At 31.5% G+C, this 20,154-nt stretch overlaps 4 protein-coding genes across 8 annotated transcripts; all 4 read right to left on the reverse strand.

Moving 5' to 3' along the window:
- Positions 1-268: 268 nt before the first annotated feature.
- On the reverse strand, positions 269-3,403 carry LOC123921661. Its single transcript, XM_045974298.1, has 9 exons — positions 2,807-3,403; positions 2,445-2,712; positions 2,248-2,344; positions 2,043-2,164; positions 1,866-1,950; positions 1,487-1,774; positions 1,288-1,405; positions 997-1,185; positions 269-891 (listed from the first exon to the last, which is right to left on the reverse strand). Exons 1-9 carry the CDS (start codon positions 3,008-3,010, stop codon positions 559-561), a joined length of 1,704 nt encoding a protein of 567 aa, XP_045830254.1. The 5' UTR covers positions 3,011-3,403; the 3' UTR covers positions 269-558.
- A 1,642-nt stretch (positions 3,404-5,045) lies between these two features.
- Positions 5,046-10,829, reverse strand: LOC123921446. 5 transcript variants are annotated; one of them, XM_045973993.1, is made up of 7 exons: positions 10,387-10,829; positions 10,033-10,110; positions 9,854-9,937; positions 9,334-9,772; positions 8,317-9,245; positions 7,012-8,214; positions 5,046-6,923 (listed from the first exon to the last, which is right to left on the reverse strand). In XM_045973993.1, the coding sequence occupies exons 1-7, from the start codon at positions 10,637-10,639 to the stop codon at positions 5,263-5,265; spliced, it is 4,647 nt and encodes a 1,548-aa protein (XP_045829949.1). In that variant the 5' UTR covers positions 10,640-10,829; the 3' UTR covers positions 5,046-5,262. The 5 variants fall into 5 exon arrangements, with proteins under 5 accessions (XP_045829949.1, XP_045829950.1, XP_045829945.1 ...); XM_045973994.1 differs by having other exon boundaries at positions 9,854-9,931; positions 10,387-10,646; XM_045973989.1 differs by having other exon boundaries at positions 7,012-9,245; positions 10,387-10,646.
- Positions 10,830-11,641: 812 nt separating this feature from the next.
- LOC123921447 lies at positions 11,642-16,645 on the reverse strand. The gene is made up of 11 exons (XM_045973995.1): positions 16,539-16,645; positions 16,015-16,155; positions 15,266-15,533; positions 15,060-15,156; positions 14,846-14,967; positions 14,507-14,591; positions 14,121-14,408; positions 13,911-14,013; positions 13,626-13,814; positions 13,314-13,515; positions 11,642-12,462 (listed from the first exon to the last, which is right to left on the reverse strand). Exons 5-11 carry the CDS (start codon positions 14,913-14,915, stop codon positions 12,452-12,454), a joined length of 948 nt encoding a protein of 315 aa, XP_045829951.1. The 5' UTR covers positions 14,916-14,967; positions 15,060-15,156; positions 15,266-15,533; positions 16,015-16,155; positions 16,539-16,645; the 3' UTR covers positions 11,642-12,451.
- A 1,069-nt stretch (positions 16,646-17,714) lies between these two features.
- Positions 17,715-19,419, reverse strand: LOC123921448. Its single transcript, XM_045973996.1, has 4 exons — positions 18,586-19,419; positions 18,398-18,509; positions 18,126-18,314; positions 17,715-18,038 (listed from the first exon to the last, which is right to left on the reverse strand). Exons 1-4 carry the CDS (start codon positions 18,828-18,830, stop codon positions 17,904-17,906), a joined length of 681 nt encoding a protein of 226 aa, XP_045829952.1. The 5' UTR covers positions 18,831-19,419; the 3' UTR covers positions 17,715-17,903.
- Positions 19,420-20,154: the final 735 nt, after the last annotated feature.

Consider the following 20,154-nt stretch of genomic DNA (forward strand, 5'->3'; position numbering starts at 1 on the left):
GGAGCAATTCTGGAACAATTTTTACAGTCGGGTTTTAAATTTTAAATAAACTTTTTTTTAGGATAATTATTAATCATTTTTTTAGGATTTGTTTTAAATAGAATTTTTTTTTTACACAAGTTTTAAATACAATTAAAAGCCATAACTTATACATTTGTATATATGTTAAAGTCCCGTTTGAGAAAATTTAGTAATAAAATAAAAAGATATAAACTCAAATAAGAAATTTATATCTTCAGACAAAATTAAAAAATTTGACCAAGCAAAATATCACCAAACAAAAACAAATATGATATATTTCACAACACTAATACTTACTAATTAAGAGGTTAAAGACATCTCCTTTTACCTCATAAACAACACAACAAAATATCTTTAAATGAGCCTAAAGATATTTCCCACTCATAATAAACTTAAAGTCACATATAACTTGGACAATATAACCAAACTAACTGCATAACATGCTAATGCAACTTGCAGATATAGATTTATTTAGACAAATACTTGTAATTATATCTTACAAAGTTAACACCCAAACACATCCAACAGGTAATCAGCTCATTCTTTTTCAATTTTGGGAACCTTGAGAGCAACATTTGGTTTTGAAGAAATGGCTTCATCAAAATCATCAGTTAGGTTTCGCTTAGAGGATCTAACATTAACCTTCTTTAACCTTCTTTTCTTGGCAGCAGACATACCAACATAGGTATCACTGTCATTCTCATCAGCAACTATAACAACATCAGAGGAATCCCCAACAGACTCATCCAAAACGGCACAATTAGGTGTGACCAAAACATCTTCAGCAAATTTCAATGACTCAGACTTCCCAGACAATTCAATTCCATTTTCAGCAACACGGGTAAGGGAAGAACCAGATTCAGTAATATCCTAATCCAACAAACATATAGATATCAGATAAATCATTTAATTCCTTTTCAATATATACATCTAACAAAACATGAAAGATAACTAAATATTAATTTTACTCCATACCTCAACAGGAGATGACTCATTTTCTTGTAAATCAAAAGCTTCAACAATGGAAGCTTCTTTGCACACTCTCTTAACACGGTAGGACCCATCAAATCGACCACTTGGAGAAACTTTTTTTTCAATCTTGAACAAAAGTTTCATGCCCTTCAAGTCATCAAATTCAGAGGGGTAGAGGCCAGCGTTTTCACCCTAATTAAATTTAAACAATTAATTGACAAAACAGTTACTTTAGGTATAAATATTAAAAAAAAAAATAAGAATACTATATAAACATAAAAAATAAAATAATACCCTGACTGATACAACCAACGCAGAACATTGCTTCTGAATGAGATACTGCATATCACCGTCGAAAATAACAAAGACGGCAAAAGATTCACCATCAAATACATTAGCTTTAACTTTATACCTGTTGAACAATATAAATTATATTAAGAGATGCATTATAGAAAAACTACAAACAAATTGAATCCGAGGACTGTATAGATACCTTGGAGAGGTAACATAAACATGTTTATCGCATCCTTTGCAATAAAAAGCACCTGAATCAGCTACAACACTCCTATGACACTTACAGGAAGGGTACCACCATTTCTCTCCATCAGCAAACCCATCTATCACAGCACAGACAACAAATGTTCCTTCATCACTCAGAGACTCAAGCTGTCCAATACTTTTTTTGGGATATAACTTCAGGAAATCATCCTCAAAAGAAGTTCTAGGACGAGGACCAATTATAGAAACAGAAGATGAAGTTGCAAGTCCACCAATGGCCAGTCTAAAAAAGACACAAAATAAGGAAAAAAACATCATATATAAAATAATCAACGCAATGTAAATTTAAACTTGGATTTTCTCAAGACACGGACCCTTTTTTGAGAGCTTCGGCCTCTTCGGTCTTAGGATCAACAAATATCCTAGTAGTTTTCATGACATTCTGTAAAGAAGCTTTCTCTGCAATTGGAATAAATTGTATATTAATAGAAAACATTAAGAACTAATTTCAACTACTACAAAAACTAACTACAGAAATTTATAGACTTTACCTCTAAAAATTTTAATCTTAGCAAACTGAATCACAACAACGGGCAGGCCTTTCGAGGAATTACCAATTAACCTTTGTAGCTCATCAACATAGTCACCAAACAATGCGCATTCACACTTACCGCTACGTATATAAATATTTAAATCGGTTATGAATAGTAGGAAAAAAAAAGAAAAAAAAAAATAGATGAATGAGGTACGAATTACCTCTGATCAGTTAGCTCGAGCACAATCATTTTTACCAGTTTGTCATCACGAAGATACTCCCTTTCAGTTGATATACCAGTCATTACACCCATAACATCTAATTAAGTAAAATAAATGAAAAAAAAAAAAAACCCACACTCAAAATTAGTTACAGACAAACATTAAAATATAAAATAATATATATCAAATCAACCAACCTAGTAAGAAGCCAAAGTCAGCAGTATAGCTTGAAACTACATCAAGATCAGTAAAGTTAAAACCAAAAGAAGGAATATCAGGACCATCACAAATCTGAACCTTTGTCTTCATCTGAAATACCAACTTGTAAGGATGAAGAGTCGGACGATATCCACCAACACTTGGAGCAACAGCAAAATGGGAGAGTTTATAAACATCTCCTTCATTAATTTTCTTATCAAATAAATAGAGCAATTGTTTCCTTATTGAGGCATGAATCTTTCCTCCCTGTAATATTCAAAAACTCAAAAAATTAATTATGACTAAAAACGTTGATACACTAAAAAACAAATACTAATTATAATCAAAATAACAACAGAACCTTCTCATCAATAAGGACCATTTCCAACCCATTAACCTCGCCAGGACTCATAAACGAATGAACTGGCCACATTCGAAGAACACGAACTCTGAAATTCCATGAATCACGTCCAGGGATAACATCGGACAACATGTCAAACGAAGAACCCATTTCGTCGCAATAAAGCCAAATACGAATTTCTGATTGATTGAGCCTCAAACGCATTCGACATTGAACAACTTCAAATGGTATTTATAGATAAAATAGGAGAATAATGAACGCTATTACAAATATTTTTAAACTGACACATAACAGTGGAAGAAAAAGGATTATACAGAGATTCTAATCCACCATGAAAAGTACAAATTATATGCCGCCAAAAGAATATGATAATTAGAATCAGAATCTAATAAGTGAGCGTGGAAGAAGAAAGTTCCAGATCTCATTCAATTTGTACAATTTGAATAGTGAACAGCAAAAGCGAATGAGGCGGAATAGGAAGAAAAGCCAAAATATAATTTTCGAAAGAAAAAAAATATGCAACTTTAGGAAGAAAAATTTTGGTTTGTAAAACATTGATACGGCCAAAGGGTTTTGTGAGATAATATTATCAATTTCAACTTTACGAATGAATTTATTATTTAAAAAAAAAAAAAATCAATACCTTTCTTTGTAATATTCGTAAAGTTGGGCCAAAACAAATTTTGACACAAAATTGGGCTAAATTTGTTCCTAGACCATGGCGTTGGACCACCCAACTTTACCATGACATAGAAAATAGAATTATAACCACATCAAATTTAACCAAATCCTTTAAAATTTATTTTAACTAATGACTTTAAGAAAGTTTAAATAACTTTCAATAGTATTACTCGCTCCGTTTCTTATTCTTTGTCGTTTTAGAAAACAATTGTTTCAAATTATTTATTTTTTTGATAATTTAAGGTTATATTTTGTCTATTATATTCTCATATAAATTCTAAATATTTAGGAATAGTTGTTCAAACCGTAAATTATTTAATATATATTTTAAAAACTAAAGTTTTTTTCGGGTAAATAAAATATTAATTTTTTTTGGTATATAATATATAAAGTTTATTGGAAAGATAAAATGTGTGAAAAAAATAAAATGAATTTATTGGTGAATTAAAATAAGGGTATAATAGGAAGATAAAATGTAAAAATATGGTAGAAATTGTTGAGTTTGTTTATTAGGAGAGAAAAATATGGTAGAAATTGTTGAGTTTGTTTATTTAATGATCTTCTTTATTTCTTTATTTCATGCAGTAGTTGAAGATGGTAAACAATTATTTGAATCCTTTTGAACTTTATTGTTTATCTTATGCAAACAAAATAATTCACCACTTTTAATCGACGGGTTCCCTTATAAATACATCAAAGAATTCAAAGAATACCAATGTATAGATTTATTTATCTAACCAGATACATATGAAAATACAAACATACGAAAACAATTTTTTTTTTTATTACATAGAGGGCAAAAGCCCATCACACGAAAACAATTTAATCTAAACTCAATATATATATCTGAAAACAAAGTTAGAATAAAAATGAAACGACTAAAAGCGATAATAAATAATAAGTCCTGAGAGATATAACATAACCTGCTACTTCCTACGTAAAATTAAAGTAAAAACTGGGATTTTAGTAGTATAACATTAATTGAACTTAGTTTATTATTATTAATTTTTAAATAAGTAATTTTTATTTAATATGGATATGGCTCACACCGTAAATTTAACATTTATTTATTATAGTATTCATTCATGCTATTTCGTATAAAAAGAAATTAACTGCCTTAGTTTTTAAATTCACATCATTCTAAAAACTGCTATACGATGAGTACACTATAAGATAATTTAGGCCGTGTCTTTTTCATTGATAGATATATATATATATATATATATATACATGAAAGAAATATGTTGTTATGATTCTATTAATCATTTAGAATCAATTCTCATAATCATCTTTCCATATTTATATATCTAACACACCGCCGTAGTCGAAACTGGAGGTGAACGAATGTTGAGACTATCACGAAAGTCATCGAAGAGTTGCAACGGAAGTCGCTCTGATACCATATAAGATAATTTAGGCCGTGCCTTTTTCATTGATAGATAATCATATATATATATACATGATAGAAATATGTTGTTATGATTCTATTAATCATTTAGAATCAATGCTCATAATTATCTTTCCATATTTATATATCTAATATACACCAATTGTAATTTAAGATAATTGCATACTAAATCTTTTCATCTATTTAATATATTGCTTATACAATGGAAGAGTAAAAAATCACATAAAGATTCAATTAGATAGTTTATTCATATTCTTATTCTTATAAATCACATTTAGTACTACGTGCTATAAATAAGATGGGCAGCAGACATTCGAAATACAAATATTAACTAATTTAATACCGTACATTATATCTATGCATAACTTTAAATCTTCTGAAATACTTCTCGGTAAACAAAATTGACAGTAGTATTAGAAGCTTCGCCATTTTCATCGACTATTAAAATTTTGAGACCAGTCCTTGTCTTCACACGCGAGATAGCAACATAAAGCTGACCATGAGTGAATACAGGTCTTGGAAGGTACAATCCAACATTTGATAGAGTTTGTCCTTGACTTTTATTAATAGTCATCGCAAAACACAAGGAAAATGGAAATTGGCGTCTCTCAAAAGTAATAGCAGCATTAGAATCAGATGGCATTAACTTCATCCTTGTAACATATACTTGTTCCCCACCATGAGAACCATTCAATATACGTGCACCAATTATTGTTTTCCCAAGATGATTTATAACCAACCGCGTACCGTTGCATAAACCAGCAGACACATCAATATTGCGAAGAAGAATAACCGGAACACCAACCTTAAAACGCAACTTATGATTAGGCAATCCAGAACATTTAATGTCATTCAAAAACTCGGTTGTTATCCAACGACGATCAATTCCAACATCCTCATCACACTTGCAAATTGAATCACAGCTTAGATACTCAGATGCTTCACCTGGAATTAGTGATAGTACGAAATCATTAACCTTCTCAACCAGCTCAAGAGTCGGTGTCAAAATAGCTCGATCTTGGAAAAAATCATCGTTTGAAATATTCTCAAGCAATTCAGGGTAAACCGCATCAACAATATCACGTACATGATCACCTGAACCTTTAATACAAAGATCATCGGGAATTTCAATAAGATACTGCCCATCATCGTCAACACCTATTTTGCCATCCCCGATATCAAGATTCCATTTGGCAAAATCAGTCAAAGATTTCATTTCATTCATATCTGAAGAACTTTGGAGCCTCATATTTTTGGATAGTTTCAAAACTGTACAAAAACGCCACAAAGGAGATGAATTAATAGTTGCATGAACAATATCCGGCCTACCTCCCTTGGGAACAACTGGTAGAATCTGCCGAAAATCACCACCAAACACAACAGTTTTACCACCAAATGGAATCTCCGATGCACCTCCAACATGGTTGCTCATGATATCACGCAAAGTTCTATCAAATGCTTCAAAAGCTGACCTATTTATCATCGGAGCTTCATCCCAAATAATTAAACTTGCCATAACTAACAAATCTGCCTTCTTACTATTTTTCTCAATTCTGCAACACGATTCTTCGGTTAAATTGAGTGGAATAGCAAATTGTGAGTGAGCAGTTCTTCCACCGGGAAGTAGTAGAGAAGCAATGCCACTGGAAGCTACATTTAGAACTATTTTGTTTTCCGAGCGAAAACGAAAAGACAATGTATTCCACAAGAAAGTCTTCCCTGTACCTCCGAAACCATCAACAAAAAACATGCCACCAGTCTTATTATTTACTGCGCTGACAATTATATCATAAGCATGCATCTGGTCTTCATTTAGAGATTTAAAATATTCATCATGCTTGGACAACATCTCACTTGAACCATAAGACAACTCGTTATATATTAGCAAGTTGTCATAGGGATCAATCTCTGGAGATAATATTTTAGGCATGCACTCAAAGTCAGTTAAAGTCAATCCATTACGACGCAGTAATTTATCAATTTCAATCAAACACATCTGTTTCAACTCTTCTGAAGGTATAATGAGATCTACAACAAAAAAAAAATTAAAAACATCCAACGCAGAAATTATAATATAAAAAAAAATGAGTTTAAATAAAGCATTAAAAGTACTAACCTGGTTGATTTAAAGCACGTCGTCTGTCGAATAGGATTCCGTCCGACAGATTTTCCCATTGATGTTCAAAAACTTTCCCCGGATCACTCATACATGATGTCAATAGTAACACAGAAAAAACATTACGAACGTATGAACCAGTTCCAAGAATTGAGAGTTCATCAATAGCATCAATAAATTCACGATCATTTGCAAGTAAACCCAACTCGTCACAAGCTTCGCGATAAGAATCATAAACATGTCCATCAACAGTTCGAATATCTTCAAAACATGTGCAACCAACCTGGATATTCAACAATAGTCGCATGTAATACAATTCTCGGTTGCTATGAGGAACAAATGTGAGTCTACCAATCGATTGACCCTGCTTTCTTGGCTTCCACCTACGTTTTTTTGAATCGTAAACAAACTTCGTAGGGAATTGGCAATAGGTTAAGCTTCTACCCGAGTCATATTCGCTATTTGCCTCCATCCAAGCAAGAAACATTGTATTTTTATCCCTATTTCGAGATAAAACATCTTCCAAATTGGTGGTGTCCTTGAAAACGACTCTTTGTTCGTCTCTCAGATGAAAAGTCAGTCTCTGGACAGGTGGCCATCTTCTGTGAATATCAAAAGCAAATAACCTCCAAATAGACTCCGATGGAGACAAATATCTGCAATCGTAATACTGTTGAATTTCATCAACAACCTCTTCATCACCAACCTGCAAAGTCGCGGTTACCCTATCTACTCCCTTGGTGATGTACTTGAACAAATACTTGATGCAATTAGATTTGTTGCAAAACTCAATGTTAACATGGGCCTGATACTTCATTATGAGAGATGGATTATAAGGAACAACACTGCGATTGTCAAGCTGGACATCTTTTTTTAGCACCGTCACACCAAGATCTCGACGACGATATACGGGATAGCCACTTTCATCAAAAGTTGTTCGATCAACAAACTTCTTTGGATAAAATTTGGAACATGATCGATTTCTCATGCAGGGAGAACTTGGCCTAGCTATGCCACAAGGACCATGAATCATGAATCTTGTTACAGCTAAAAAAAGTTTCGGATATAGAGCTTCATCGGGTAGCTCAGCACAAATGACTGAATCAATTGACTTCGGAGAATCTAGTTTGTTACGCCGGTGCAACCACAATAGAATATGAGCATGTGGCAGACCCCTCTTTTGAAACTCAATAGTATACAAACCTATCAAATTTATAAATGTTATGAAATCCAAAAAAAATAATTTACATATCGTGTAGAATACATACTTATATGTAAAAAAAAAACATATGTAAAACAACTTACTTGCAATTACTTTTCCAAAGTATTTCCCCTTTTTGAAATCATTCATCATCTCTTCCAATTTCATCTGGAATACCCTGCAACTAATATCCGGTCGATATGGAGCACTGTTACCAGATTTATAAAGATGTCGCTGAATTTCTTCCCAGGTTGGATTGCAAGTAACAGTCAAAAACAAATCAGGATAACCAAATTTTTTGCAAATGGCCATAGCGTCCTGACAATTATTAAACATATACCGTCTACCGCCGGTGAATGACGAAGGCAAAACAACACGCGAACCAATGGAAGAAGCATCAACGTCACCGCGACTAACAGCTTCTTCGACCCCGAGCAAAAAGCCAGAACGAATATTACTCTGATTATTTCTGACATAGGACAGCCTCTGAGCCTCAATCATTGAGTACAAATCCACTGAAAATTGTTGGAAAAGTCTCTTGCTGTTTAACAAACCGGAGAATTCAGAATGTCGTTCTTGCATACGAAAAGCACCAAACTCGCGCAAAGTGACCCTCTCACGTCTCTTCGTGCTCAAAGAGGAAGTCAATGAGTTGCGCCTAATGTCTTCAGAATATTGATCCTCACCGTAAGGAAAAAGAAGCGGATACTGCAGCGGTATAAACTTGGAATGAGTCTCGTGGATACGTTGAAGATGGCCATCCTTCTCACGAACCACAATATCTCTCCCGCATTCTGAACTATCAAAATCGCCAACAATTAAAGCAGCAACTTCGCTAATTTCAGGAACATTATATACACGGACATCGGCCGTTCTATTGCGAAATAAACGAAGCTGCACCGGAATGTTTTGATTAAGCTGGCGAAACTCACGAACCATTCGAAAGCTCTTTACCAAAATATTATGATCATCCATTAATTTCAGCAAATCAGCTACCAAAGATGGATCAAGATTCTTTCCCGTGGAATTATCACTGTAAAAATAAAAAGGATTTAAAGTAAGTTCAATTAATTTAAATATAATTAATTCAAATAAATTCACCAAATAAATGAAATAAATACCTAAAATGAGACAAACGATTTGTAACTTCATGCTCAGTGTCATATATATACATCTGTGCAAATTTGGGTCTGTAGCCTTCGTTCGGAATTAAACTTCCAATCCTATGATAGTTTTGTCCACCTATGACAAAATTGGGAGGACCGCGTCCGGTATTTTCCCCCTTCAAAATCTTGCCTCCCATTGAAGTAAAAGCAAACATGTTATTGTATGATCTAATATTTGAAATAAAATGTCGACTTCTTGCATCAACACCATTGAATAAGTTCTTTAAAAGCAAAGGAGGTTCAATCATCAGCGGAATGGTAACCTTTCCTCTCATACAACATAAAGATACTTCAAATGCTGAAGTATGAGAATTTTTCTTTAATTTCTCAAGATCCCAAACCAAGGCATCGCATTTCGGACACACCACATTCATATCACCAATATCGGAATATTCTACATGATAAAAATAACATTTTAATCATTAATAAGATACACAACTTATAAAAACAAACTAATTAATATCCAACAATGTACCTCGCGCTTCAGCCGAAGAAAATATCACAGTGTTGTCTTCATCCACTCCGATATTTGAGTTGCCACCGGAACCCTCCACTATAGCTGGACATTAAAATATGGTTATCTATTTTAAAATAAAAATTTACAAAAACAATTATCAAAGTTAAATTGAATACAACGGACAGATGAAAACTCACTTTCCAATGAATGTAGACCAAGATCATTAATACGACGACGCTTTGAACGAAATCCTGATCTTGATGTACGTTTGAAAACTAAATAATATTATAATGACAAAAAAAAAAGGAAAAAAAATCAATATTATTCTGAAAAAAATAATTTATTGTCAAGAAAAACAAACTGCAGAAGATAATTAAACACTTACTATGTACGATTCAAAAAAAAAATACACTCACTATGTAACGAAAAAACAATTCTACACTAACATTACAAATATAATCAATTAACTGTATAACGAAAAGACAATCTAAATTAATTAGCATGTGAAAAAGTTATTTTTTTTTAAAAAAAAAAAAAAAACTATAACTTACTTCCATTTCTAACTGCATAATGGGTTCGATGGACATGAAACATAGTCCTTTTTTCCTTTAATTTTTCTCTTCTTTCCAAACGTCTTTGTCGAGCTACAGACGATGGATTATCAACAACCATTGGATTGGGACTGGATTCTGGAATGGAAGTAGGTTGGAATGCAATGTTCCTCTTTTGGATCAATATCAACTTTCTCCGGAGACGCCTCTGCCGAGCAACAGATGCTGGACTACGAATGTTTCTTTGGTCCATAATTGTAAAAAAGGTGATAACAGAGGTGAATACACAATAGAGTGAGGGGTATTTATAGTATATCCGCCAACAAACAAAATCAAATAGAATATAGATTAATTAATATGCACATGATGTAAAGAATCAAAGAAAAACTTGAACACCAAGTAAAGAATATAATATTTTTATCAGGGAGAATATAGGAAAATATTCTATTGGAATCTAGACGAAGGGAATAACAACCACTAACCGACAAAATACAGCCACAACTTGTTATATCTTTTTTTTTTTTTTTCTTTCTCTAAACCAACCTGTTGTACCTTTTTTTTTTTACAGAAAACCAACCTGTTGTATCTAATATAGTTTATAACTACTATTTTTTTTTCCCGTAAATTCATCATTATAACCATTCAATAATGTTTATATTCATCATTTTAATCTTTACCAATATTGATAGACTATTTGGTCTGTGAGTTTCAATCATGACCATATTTTAGTTAAATTTTTAAGCAAATTAATATAAATATATTATTTGTCCAATGTAATTTTGACCCTCCGCGTTTCAATTGTTTGATTTTAATCCCCTAAATTTTACAATTGTTCGATTTTAACCGTCAAGTTTTAATTGTTCAATTTTGGCCACCGAAACTTACGCCCTTTTGCAATTGCTAGCCCCATTGAGTTTTTTTTTACTAAAGTGTACATGTGACATTTTCTAAATTAAATAATATTATAAAAATAATAATATTTGCTTTTATAAAAATGTATGGAATTTTTTCTTATCAAAGGGTTTAATAATTATTTTCTTTTATTAACAAAAAGTTTAAAAAGTATTTCAAATCAGAGTTCACATTTTTTTTACTTTTTTATGCAACAAAATAATTTTATAAACTATTAAGAAGACAAAGGATCACTCTTCCAGCTCTATTAAGAAGTCTACTCTTCCAACCTGTTAATCTAGATTGAATTCTATCAAGAATATAGTGAAAATCTTGTTTCTTTATTCGGCCAGATAATAGAGGGAATGCTAAATATTTGCCAATATTATAAGTATGATGAAAGTCAATAAAAGAAGCATATTATGTAGATACTTTTACATGACTTGAATTAGAATAAGGAAAAAACCAGGACTCGCGAATATAACTTCTAATCCATAAGCTAGACAAAATTGTTTGATCTGAGAGGTCTTAGCTTGAGTAAACAAAAGGCAACCATCTATAAATAAAATGTGAGAAATAGATGGACCATGTTTGGAGACTTGACCAGCTTCCATTTTTTCCGTTGGACCTTCTCTTGGATGACAAGATCAAGTTTTTCCACACATAAAAGAGATAGGGGGACATAGATCTGTTGTCTTAGTCCTCTATAGGGAGAAAAACTATCAACTTTCTCTTTATTCATCTATCAAGTTTAACACCAAGTTAGAAGTGGTAGTACAGATCATGATAAGATTAATAGTCTTGAGAGGGAAATCAAGTTGAGTTAGAGTGAGCTTAAGAAAGTTTCAGTGTATCAAAGCACAAAGCTTTCTCAAAATCAAATTTGAAAAGGAGTGCATTTTTTACCTTTCTACCAAAGCCTATGTTAGTACCTGTCTACCACTAATGTCACATTCTTACAAATTCCTAAGTACAAACCTCATATCATAAGTTTTATTTCTCTATTCCTCCTCTATTCCACAGTCACATTTGTATTCTTGAACAACATATTTCTTAAAACACTTATCCAACAAAAATGCTTTTTAATACCAATAAGATCACCAAGTGCTCTTGCAGAGGGTTATGATGAACAAATAAGGATTCAGGACACACATGAACCCTCTTTATAATTTCATTACTTGTTCCCTGCATAAACAAACACATTAATTAATTAAATTAATTAAACTGTGTGTGTGTGTGTGTGAAACAAAGAAAAAATAAAATGAGAAAATAGGAGTGAATAAAAGTCAACAGTGAACAACAATAATTGTTTGTGAACCACAGCAAGGCAATATAATTAAGTTTATGTTCTTCATTTCCTACTTACACAATAACTGGTGTTAAAATGGAAGGCCAAAAAAGTCATGATACTTGAAGATTGTTATTAGTTGATCTTGATTTAAGCATTATAGATGATTTAGAATTTCACCTAGAGCTACTGCCAGTTGAAACCAAGGGAAGGCATAACATTATCTGGTCTTGCATAAAATGGGAGAAACATTTGAAGATTGTCTGAATCTTACACAATACAACCAAACAACCAGAATCTAGATCATATATTTTAACGTAACTCAACCTAATTCATTAACAAATAGATAAAAATAACAAATTAGAAAAATCACTTTTTACAAAATCATGGAATTGGAAAGCAATGGAAAATTTTGGAGAGAATGAATTTGCCAAAATGTGTTCTAATGTACCAAAGCAATTAAAGTAGTGGATTGATCGAAAAAAACAAAGAAGACATAACCTCACTGATTAGATAAATTACAAACTCATCAATAAACCACAAAGTTGATTAAACTTTCCTCACTTACCCTTTTGTTTCAACCTATCTAGCTTCACAGTTTTGGGGTTTGCAAAAAATAGATAGACACCAAAGATAAAATCTCAGTCTAAAAAGGTAAAGAAAAAGTTGGTAACAGATTTGTTCTTTAACTTTAAAAATAACCCAGATTCGCTCCAATTTTAAGTGGAGGTTCATCAAACTAACTCACTGCCACTGCCCGTCAACTCCTTCCTAGCTTGGTTTGAGTTGCTGTTAGAGCTAGATCCAATGCAAAAGGTAGAAGATCCAGAGAAAGGACGTGTATCAATCAAAACACTCTTCCCATTGTTGACAAAAGGCTTGACGACCGAAATTAATTCATCCCCAACAGCTTCAATGTGATACTGAGGAACTGATGGTACACTTATGGACTGCACAAGTTAACAAAATGAAATAATAAAAAATTGGAAGAAAAATAAAATAATGATCTCCATCAAATGGAAAAATCACAGCTTTCGTTTTTTCAAGTAATTAAATGAACCTTTATAGGAGTAAAAGCTCTGCCAAGATCATGGAAACGACGAACCGAACCCTCGTCATCAGTCATGTTAACAATTTCAACAAAGTCCTCAAACCCATATACTGTTCTTGTCATTTTTTTAACAATTAGCAACACATCTTTTCCATTAAATGCTTGTTTTCCATAAAACCTCAATGCAAACTTAGTTCCCTATTTATTTTGAGAATAAAATTGAAATCCATAATTAATAATATATATTAATATTAACATAAAATAATAATTAATATTAGGAGTTCGTATTCAAACCAAAGAAATAAGATTCAGAGCATGGATTCCTCGTAAAGGATGATCTGTCATTTGGATAAAAGCGGTTGCTGTGCCATCGTCAATTGCCATTTGTAGTCTAAACCTAATAACATTATAGAAAATTAACATCAACGGTAATAGCGGGAAAATTTAAAAATTTAAAATTATAAAAAATCTAAGAAAGATATAAAATATATTACATAAAGATACCTGTTTGACACTGGGAAGACATACATATTGCAATTGGGACAATAATAAGCTCGAACACCAATCTCAAGAAATTTTCCACATCTGCATACGGGGTACCACCAACTTTTTACTTCAGAAGTGCCGACAACTTTGGCACACAACACATAGAAACCGGACTCTGGAGTCTCAATAAGTTCTCGTACAGATTTCCGTGGATAAAGACGATCAAATGGAGTGAAATCAGAGACCACGATAGAATTTACTTTGTTGCCATTAACCAAAGAAGAGACACCTCCAGCATTTGCTACACTAAAAAAAAATACATGGCCAAATTCGTATAAATTAATTATAAATCAAAACTACTGAAATCTTCCAATAATGAAATAGATCATGATCAATAACTGTACCATCTATTGAATTCAGACACAATGGGAGTCATAGGATTGAACATGACCGTAGTAACTTCTTCTAAATTCACAACACACACATAACCTATTACAAAATAAACAGAAATTTAGTTCCAATTTAGAATGCTTTTTCCAAATACATAAAGGTAGAAGGACAATGTAACGGAATAAACTTCAACGAAGCAACTAAAACTACATCTGCACATAAAATTCTTCGGGGAACAAAATTCAAGTGCCAAAACCCTCGTTTTTAGAAGAAGAGCAAAATACAACTTTTTTCTACCCCATACATTAATCTCCAAGTAAATGTTGCATGTTACTTTATAGTCTTAAATATACCTCTATCGCTTGATATCTTTGCAAACTGCAGTACAACAGTAGGATGAAGATTTGATGATTTAGACATCATCTCGCGAAATTTGTCTACATATTTTCCACTCAAGGCGCATGGAAATCTCCCTCTAATTCAAAAACCATATCTTAATAAAGAGAATATTGGGAAAACGGGTCAAAAATATTTTGTACTAAGTATCTAAACCAGATAGTTTCTTACTTCCAATCAGCAAGCTCAAATTTTACGACTGAAGTTTTACCATCGGACAAGGGATCCTCTAAATCAATTTGATAAAAGACAAGAACTCCTATGGCATCTGCATACGAAAATGAAATACGTATAACCAAAACAATAATTCCAAAAAATTTTACTAATAAAATATTTGAGTTCCTAAAATAAAAATAAATACATAATCCATATCTCACCAACTAAGCAGTTGAAGCCAGCTCTCCGAGTCAAAATTTCATTAGAACTGACGAACTTCAATCCATAATGATCGATAGATGAATTGTATGAACTCACAATCACGGTTTCAAAACAGAACAGTATTCTGTGCTTATCGGGAGAAAAGGAGTCGCCATTACAGTGCTCAACCACACGAAAGTAATAGATAACATAGACATAATTCTCTTTAATAAGATGAGCAAACCGGCTAACCAAATGTGGGAAGATAGTTGCCTGTATCTTATTTCCCTGCAACATTAGAACCACATAATATACCTCAATATCATTTACATTACTAATAACTAAAAAATTACATAACAATCATATATACATATATATATCAACCTGACTATCAAGTAAAAGCATCTCAATTGTCTTTATATTTCCATCAACGTCACGCTTTAAATTTTCAAATAATCTAATAACTCTAACTTGGATTTTCCAATCATTTTTCGAAGGCGTCAGTGAGCTTATAGGAGAATATATCTCAGACATATTTCAAGGATAGTTACTTTCAATCTTATAATATAAATGAACTTTACGTTGGCAAAGGAGCTGGGTATTTATAGAGAAAACGCAAAACAGGTAAAGAAATAAAATATAAATAACGAATACTATAACATAAAGGAAACAATAGTTTCCTAAATAGGATGCAAATAAGTCAAATGAAGAATATCGGTAATTAATGAAATTACTGTGTACACAGAAAATATGGAAACAACAATCAAACCTGCAAACAGTATGGCAGGTAGAATATGTTGCGCGTGGACCGGGATTGTGGATTGTGTGAGACTGTAGTGCCACATTCACATGACTTTGGTTCTTTGTAGCTTGTTAGATTAATCGTATGATTTAAAATGTGCCACGTTACCTGTTATTCATTTAAGGAAAACACGTTATGATTACTATTTTCCATCTTCTCCTTCACCAGACTAACAGCCTATGTCACAATTCATAAACCCTAAATTAAACCTTCTTCTCTCTCGCTTCAACCATTCTCAAAACTCCGGCAACAACACCGCCGCAACGTTCCGGCGTTGCATTCCACCGGCCATCCCAACTCCAACACCACAAACACATAAGAAGTTGAAAAAGTAGAAAAAATGGAAAATTCAGTGGAAAACAACGAAATTGATGCAACAACAACAACAACAAAATCGAATGAAGAGAAAACGGAATTGGAATTGAAATTGAAATTGAAATTGAATTAGAAATTGAAGTTAAAGAAGAAGCTAGAGAAGGAAACAGAGAAACCTGATAAGCGTGGTGTTTGTTATTTGAGTCGCATTCCTCCTCATATCGAAAGAGCAGAGACTGATTTCGGTGGTGAGAATCAAAGTCGATGTCGACGGAATAAGGGATTCACAGCGGCGGTGAAAGGAATAAGAAAGAGATTTAGGATTTCTTTTAAAGCGTATTAAATATTAAATAACAAAAACAAACCAAATGGCAAATTAGCGTCAATACTATTAATTCATACGGACACGATTAAAACAACGGTACACCGACTTTTCCAGGAAAAACTCACACAATCCCGGTCCTAATGCATATATAAAAAGGCAATCATCATATATAAAAAACCAAAGAATTTAGTTTTTTAAATTTGAGTTACCCTATTTAATATATAATTTTTTAAAAAATCAGTGATAACTAAATTTCAACATCGAGCATAAAGTCTCTAACTGCATACTCAGATAAACTAAACCAATTACCATTTCGATGTATTATATATGACAAAATGACACAAAAAAAAATTATATATAAATACTCCATCCCATCTTAATTATAAGCAAATTTTAAGCAAATTTTCACTTTTTAATTTCAATCAATAACTAATATATTCAGCCTTAATTATAAATCACATACAGTATCAAATATATCTAAAAATAAAAAATTTACTTATAAAAAAATCCAAATAAGCAATGTTTAACTAAAAATATAAATAATTTTTCAAAAAAAAAAACTAAAAATATAAATAAGAAATAAATAAACAGACACAAATGTGGCTGAATATATGACCATGAGTTATTACAATATAAATTGATTGACAACTCAGAAGATATCGTCCCTATTTTGGTATAAACCAACTGAACAAACAATAGGGGTACCCAATGTTTAGTAGTGCACAATAAATAGAAAGATATATTCATAGATATCAAACAAACAGTATGTTCCATAATATGACTATATTTAATTAAAGGGTGGTCGATCAGTTGTCTAAAAATAATTGCAATATATCATTTGTATAAAATTAATACTTGGTTAAAAAAAATGATACATTGATATAAATTAAATAATGCATTAACTTTCACTTCTATATATTTTATTATTTTTCCTTTTTAACTACCACCATTAAAGAATTACTAATCAAGTTCAATTGGATATTAAAGAAATCTGTGAATATTACTCGAAAGTTAAAATAAGGAGGACTACATTAACATTCAATTACTAATAAAATAAAAACATTATTCTTATTGATACACACAACTTGAGACGAACATGTAAAGAGAAATACAACAAAAAACTTAAGAAAACATTACACAATTTGGGCCAATTTAAAATAACATTGACATGTTAAAAACACTAAACTTATAAAACCTAATTATATAAATTAGACCCTTAATTTTCTCTAAGGCATTTGACAGACTTGTCATTTTCACCCTTGGGCGCTTCATCGTCAAATTGAGCCAACTTGCGCTTCGAACCACGTGGTATACTCGCACTTGATTCAGTCAAGACATTAAAATCATCTTCCTGTAGAAATATGACATGATAAAATTAACTTAATAAAAAGTAAACTCACAAAATTATAAAATACAATATAAAAAATAAAAAACTTACATTTCCCAAGAATATGGGGTGTTCAGGATTCGCATACAAATGAATCAATGTAGGATCACGGAATACATCCACAACCTCGATAGTTAAAAAACCACAAGCATCACAGTAGTCGGTCTTTTTGACCTTGAAAATCATTGGATCTCCAAAAAGGTCATCGAGTTCAACGGGATAACTACTCGACGATTCATTCTACAAAATAAAATAAACTTTACGTACATTAGAAAAATAATGACAATATTATATGCAATTTAATCAATAATTATCAACCATACCATCGAGCTAAGGATTTTGCAAGTTTGAGGAGCAAATGATTGAACAACATCATCAAACATAACAAAAGTGAGTTCATCGCTATGATCGGAAACATTGAAAATCAAACGATGCCTACAACATAATAATATAAGATGAATCGCAAGTGATAGTAATTTTTTAAAACCTAATAATAGTGACCAATAAATACCTTTTGGCTTTCGTTTTAGAATCATCACAAAACCATGTATCAACTCCCTCTTCAACACCAACGTAACACGCGAGAACATAAGCAAAACAATCTTCTTTTAGATCATAAAGATCAAATAATTTGGATATTTTTTGCAACTCTATAAAATTTTTCAAAGCCTTGTTGGGATTGACATAGTCAACACCATCGCTCATTGTCTCCATTTTGGACGTAATGTATGGTATAAGATAACACAATAAACACATAAAATAAATGGAACAATGAGGATATATATATAGGGAATCAATAAGCCAAAAAAATAAAGGGAAAGAATCTTGGAGGGAGATATGTAGTTTGAAACTATGAGACTAATAATACTGTACACATGGGAATATTCCAAATGGCTAAGTCCTCATATTGACTGTTGATTGGTAGAAAAGGATTATCCAAAAAAAATACACTATTTAATATTCTAAACAAATAGAAAAAAACAAAAAAACGTAAACATATATTTAACTACGTATATATAAAATTACATGAAGAAAATCAAGATTAAAGTAATTAACATAAGTTGAATAATATGGTTATGAGAATACAATGTTAAATAATTTCTCGATAAAATAATTCAAAAATTATGGACACTATTAATCCTATCCTACATTTTAGTACATATAAAACCAATCAGAACCAATAGTGTGACATAAATCACACCAAAATACTAAAATTACAATGAAATTCTTTACTAAGTTAGCTGACAATGCAGAAAACATCTGCTCGGGCTTTCTTCTACCGAACAAAACAAATGTAACCGGATAAAAGAACGGATTTAAAGATATATTTTTTAAAAATAACAGATACAACTATATTATTCGTAAATAAAATATTAAAAAAAAAATTCTATGTCATAATTCATGATTATTTTAAAATATTAAATATGAATACAAAATATTTTTATATATTCATATAATTAATATATTTGAATTAAAACTCCAAAATAAAATTTAAATAATATAAAAACAACAGTCTAAATTTCTAAATAAGAAAAAAATTGTTATTATAAATCATTTATTTTTTTATAAAAATTAATATATCTATTGGGTTTAATGTTTTGCAGAATAAAAAATATTAGAAGATATCACATATATATACAAATAAGAAACCTTTCACAGCTAATTTTCTAAACGCTAACACACTCATCGTGCAGATTGTGGATCCACTCCTAAAAATGATCCATGCTACCCACAATGCATATATATCAACAAATTAAAAGTTACTTTCAATATATCCACGAAACGCATAAAACGGAATCAACAATAAAATACGTTACAGTACCTGAAAAATACAGATCTATATTAAGTACATGCTGGTCCACATTCGATCTAAAAATAGACAACATGACAATAACATCTACAAAAACTCATAGTACCAATAAGTACATAATACATAAACTAACCTTTTCCCCTTTGCAGACAACTGATGAAACAAAACAGACAAAGGAAGCATGGGGTCCTAAAGTTAATAAAAAAAAAAAAAGAAGATAGTAAAGTGAAGAACGTAAAGTAAAATTATAGTGTCATAGGAGTTAAATGA

This window comes from Trifolium pratense, linkage group LG4 (genome assembly GCF_020283565.1).
Source record: "Trifolium pratense cultivar HEN17-A07 linkage group LG4, ARS_RC_1.1, whole genome shotgun sequence".
In the NCBI taxonomy this organism is placed as follows: domain Eukaryota; kingdom Viridiplantae; phylum Streptophyta; class Magnoliopsida; order Fabales; family Fabaceae; genus Trifolium; species Trifolium pratense.

Bases quoted from the DNA above. Each gene is read 5' to 3' on its own strand.
- LOC123921448 (XM_045973996.1), bottom strand. From the start codon at position 18,830: ATGTGTTTATTGTGTTATCTTATACCATACATTACGTCCAAAATGGAG. The intron at 18,510-18,585 runs GTATTTATTGGT...ATTATGTTGTAG, and splicing joins TCTAAAACGAAAGCCAAAAG to GCATCGTTTGATTTTCAATG. The intron at 18,039-18,125 runs GTAAGTTTTTTA...ATATTTCTACAG, and splicing joins ACCCCATATTCTTGGGAAAT to GAAGATGATTTTAATGTCTT.
- LOC123921447 (XM_045973995.1), bottom strand. From the start codon at position 14,915: ATGATGTCTAAATCATCAAATCTTCATCCTACTGTTGTACTGCAGTTT. The intron at 14,014-14,120 runs GTATCTTTATGT...TAATGTTATTAG, and splicing joins GTCTTCCCAGTGTCAAACAG to GTTTAGACTACAAATGGCAA. The intron at 13,815-13,910 runs GTTTGAATACGA...CAAAATAAATAG, and splicing joins CTCTGAATCTTATTTCTTTG to GGAACTAAGTTTGCATTGAG.
- LOC123921446 (XM_045973989.1), bottom strand. From the start codon at position 10,639: ATGGACCAAAGAAACATTCGTAGTCCAGCATCTGTTGCTCGGCAGAGG. The intron at 10,111-10,386 runs GTAAGTTATAGT...AATATTATTTAG, and splicing joins TTATGCAGTTAGAAATGGAA to TTTTCAAACGTACATCAAGA. The intron at 6,924-7,011 runs GTTAGTACTTTT...TTTTTGTTGTAG, and splicing joins ACGTGCTTTAAATCAACCAG to ATCTCATTATACCTTCAGAA.
- LOC123921661 (XM_045974298.1), bottom strand. From the start codon at position 3,010: ATGCGTTTGAGGCTCAATCAATCAGAAATTCGTATTTGGCTTTATTGC. The intron at 2,345-2,444 runs GTTGGTTGATTT...TTACTTAATTAG, and splicing joins TGACTTTGGCTTCTTACTAG to ATGTTATGGGTGTAATGACT. The intron at 1,406-1,486 runs GTATCTATACAG...ATTGTTCAACAG, and splicing joins GTTTATGTTACCTCTCCAAG to GTATAAAGTTAAAGCTAATG.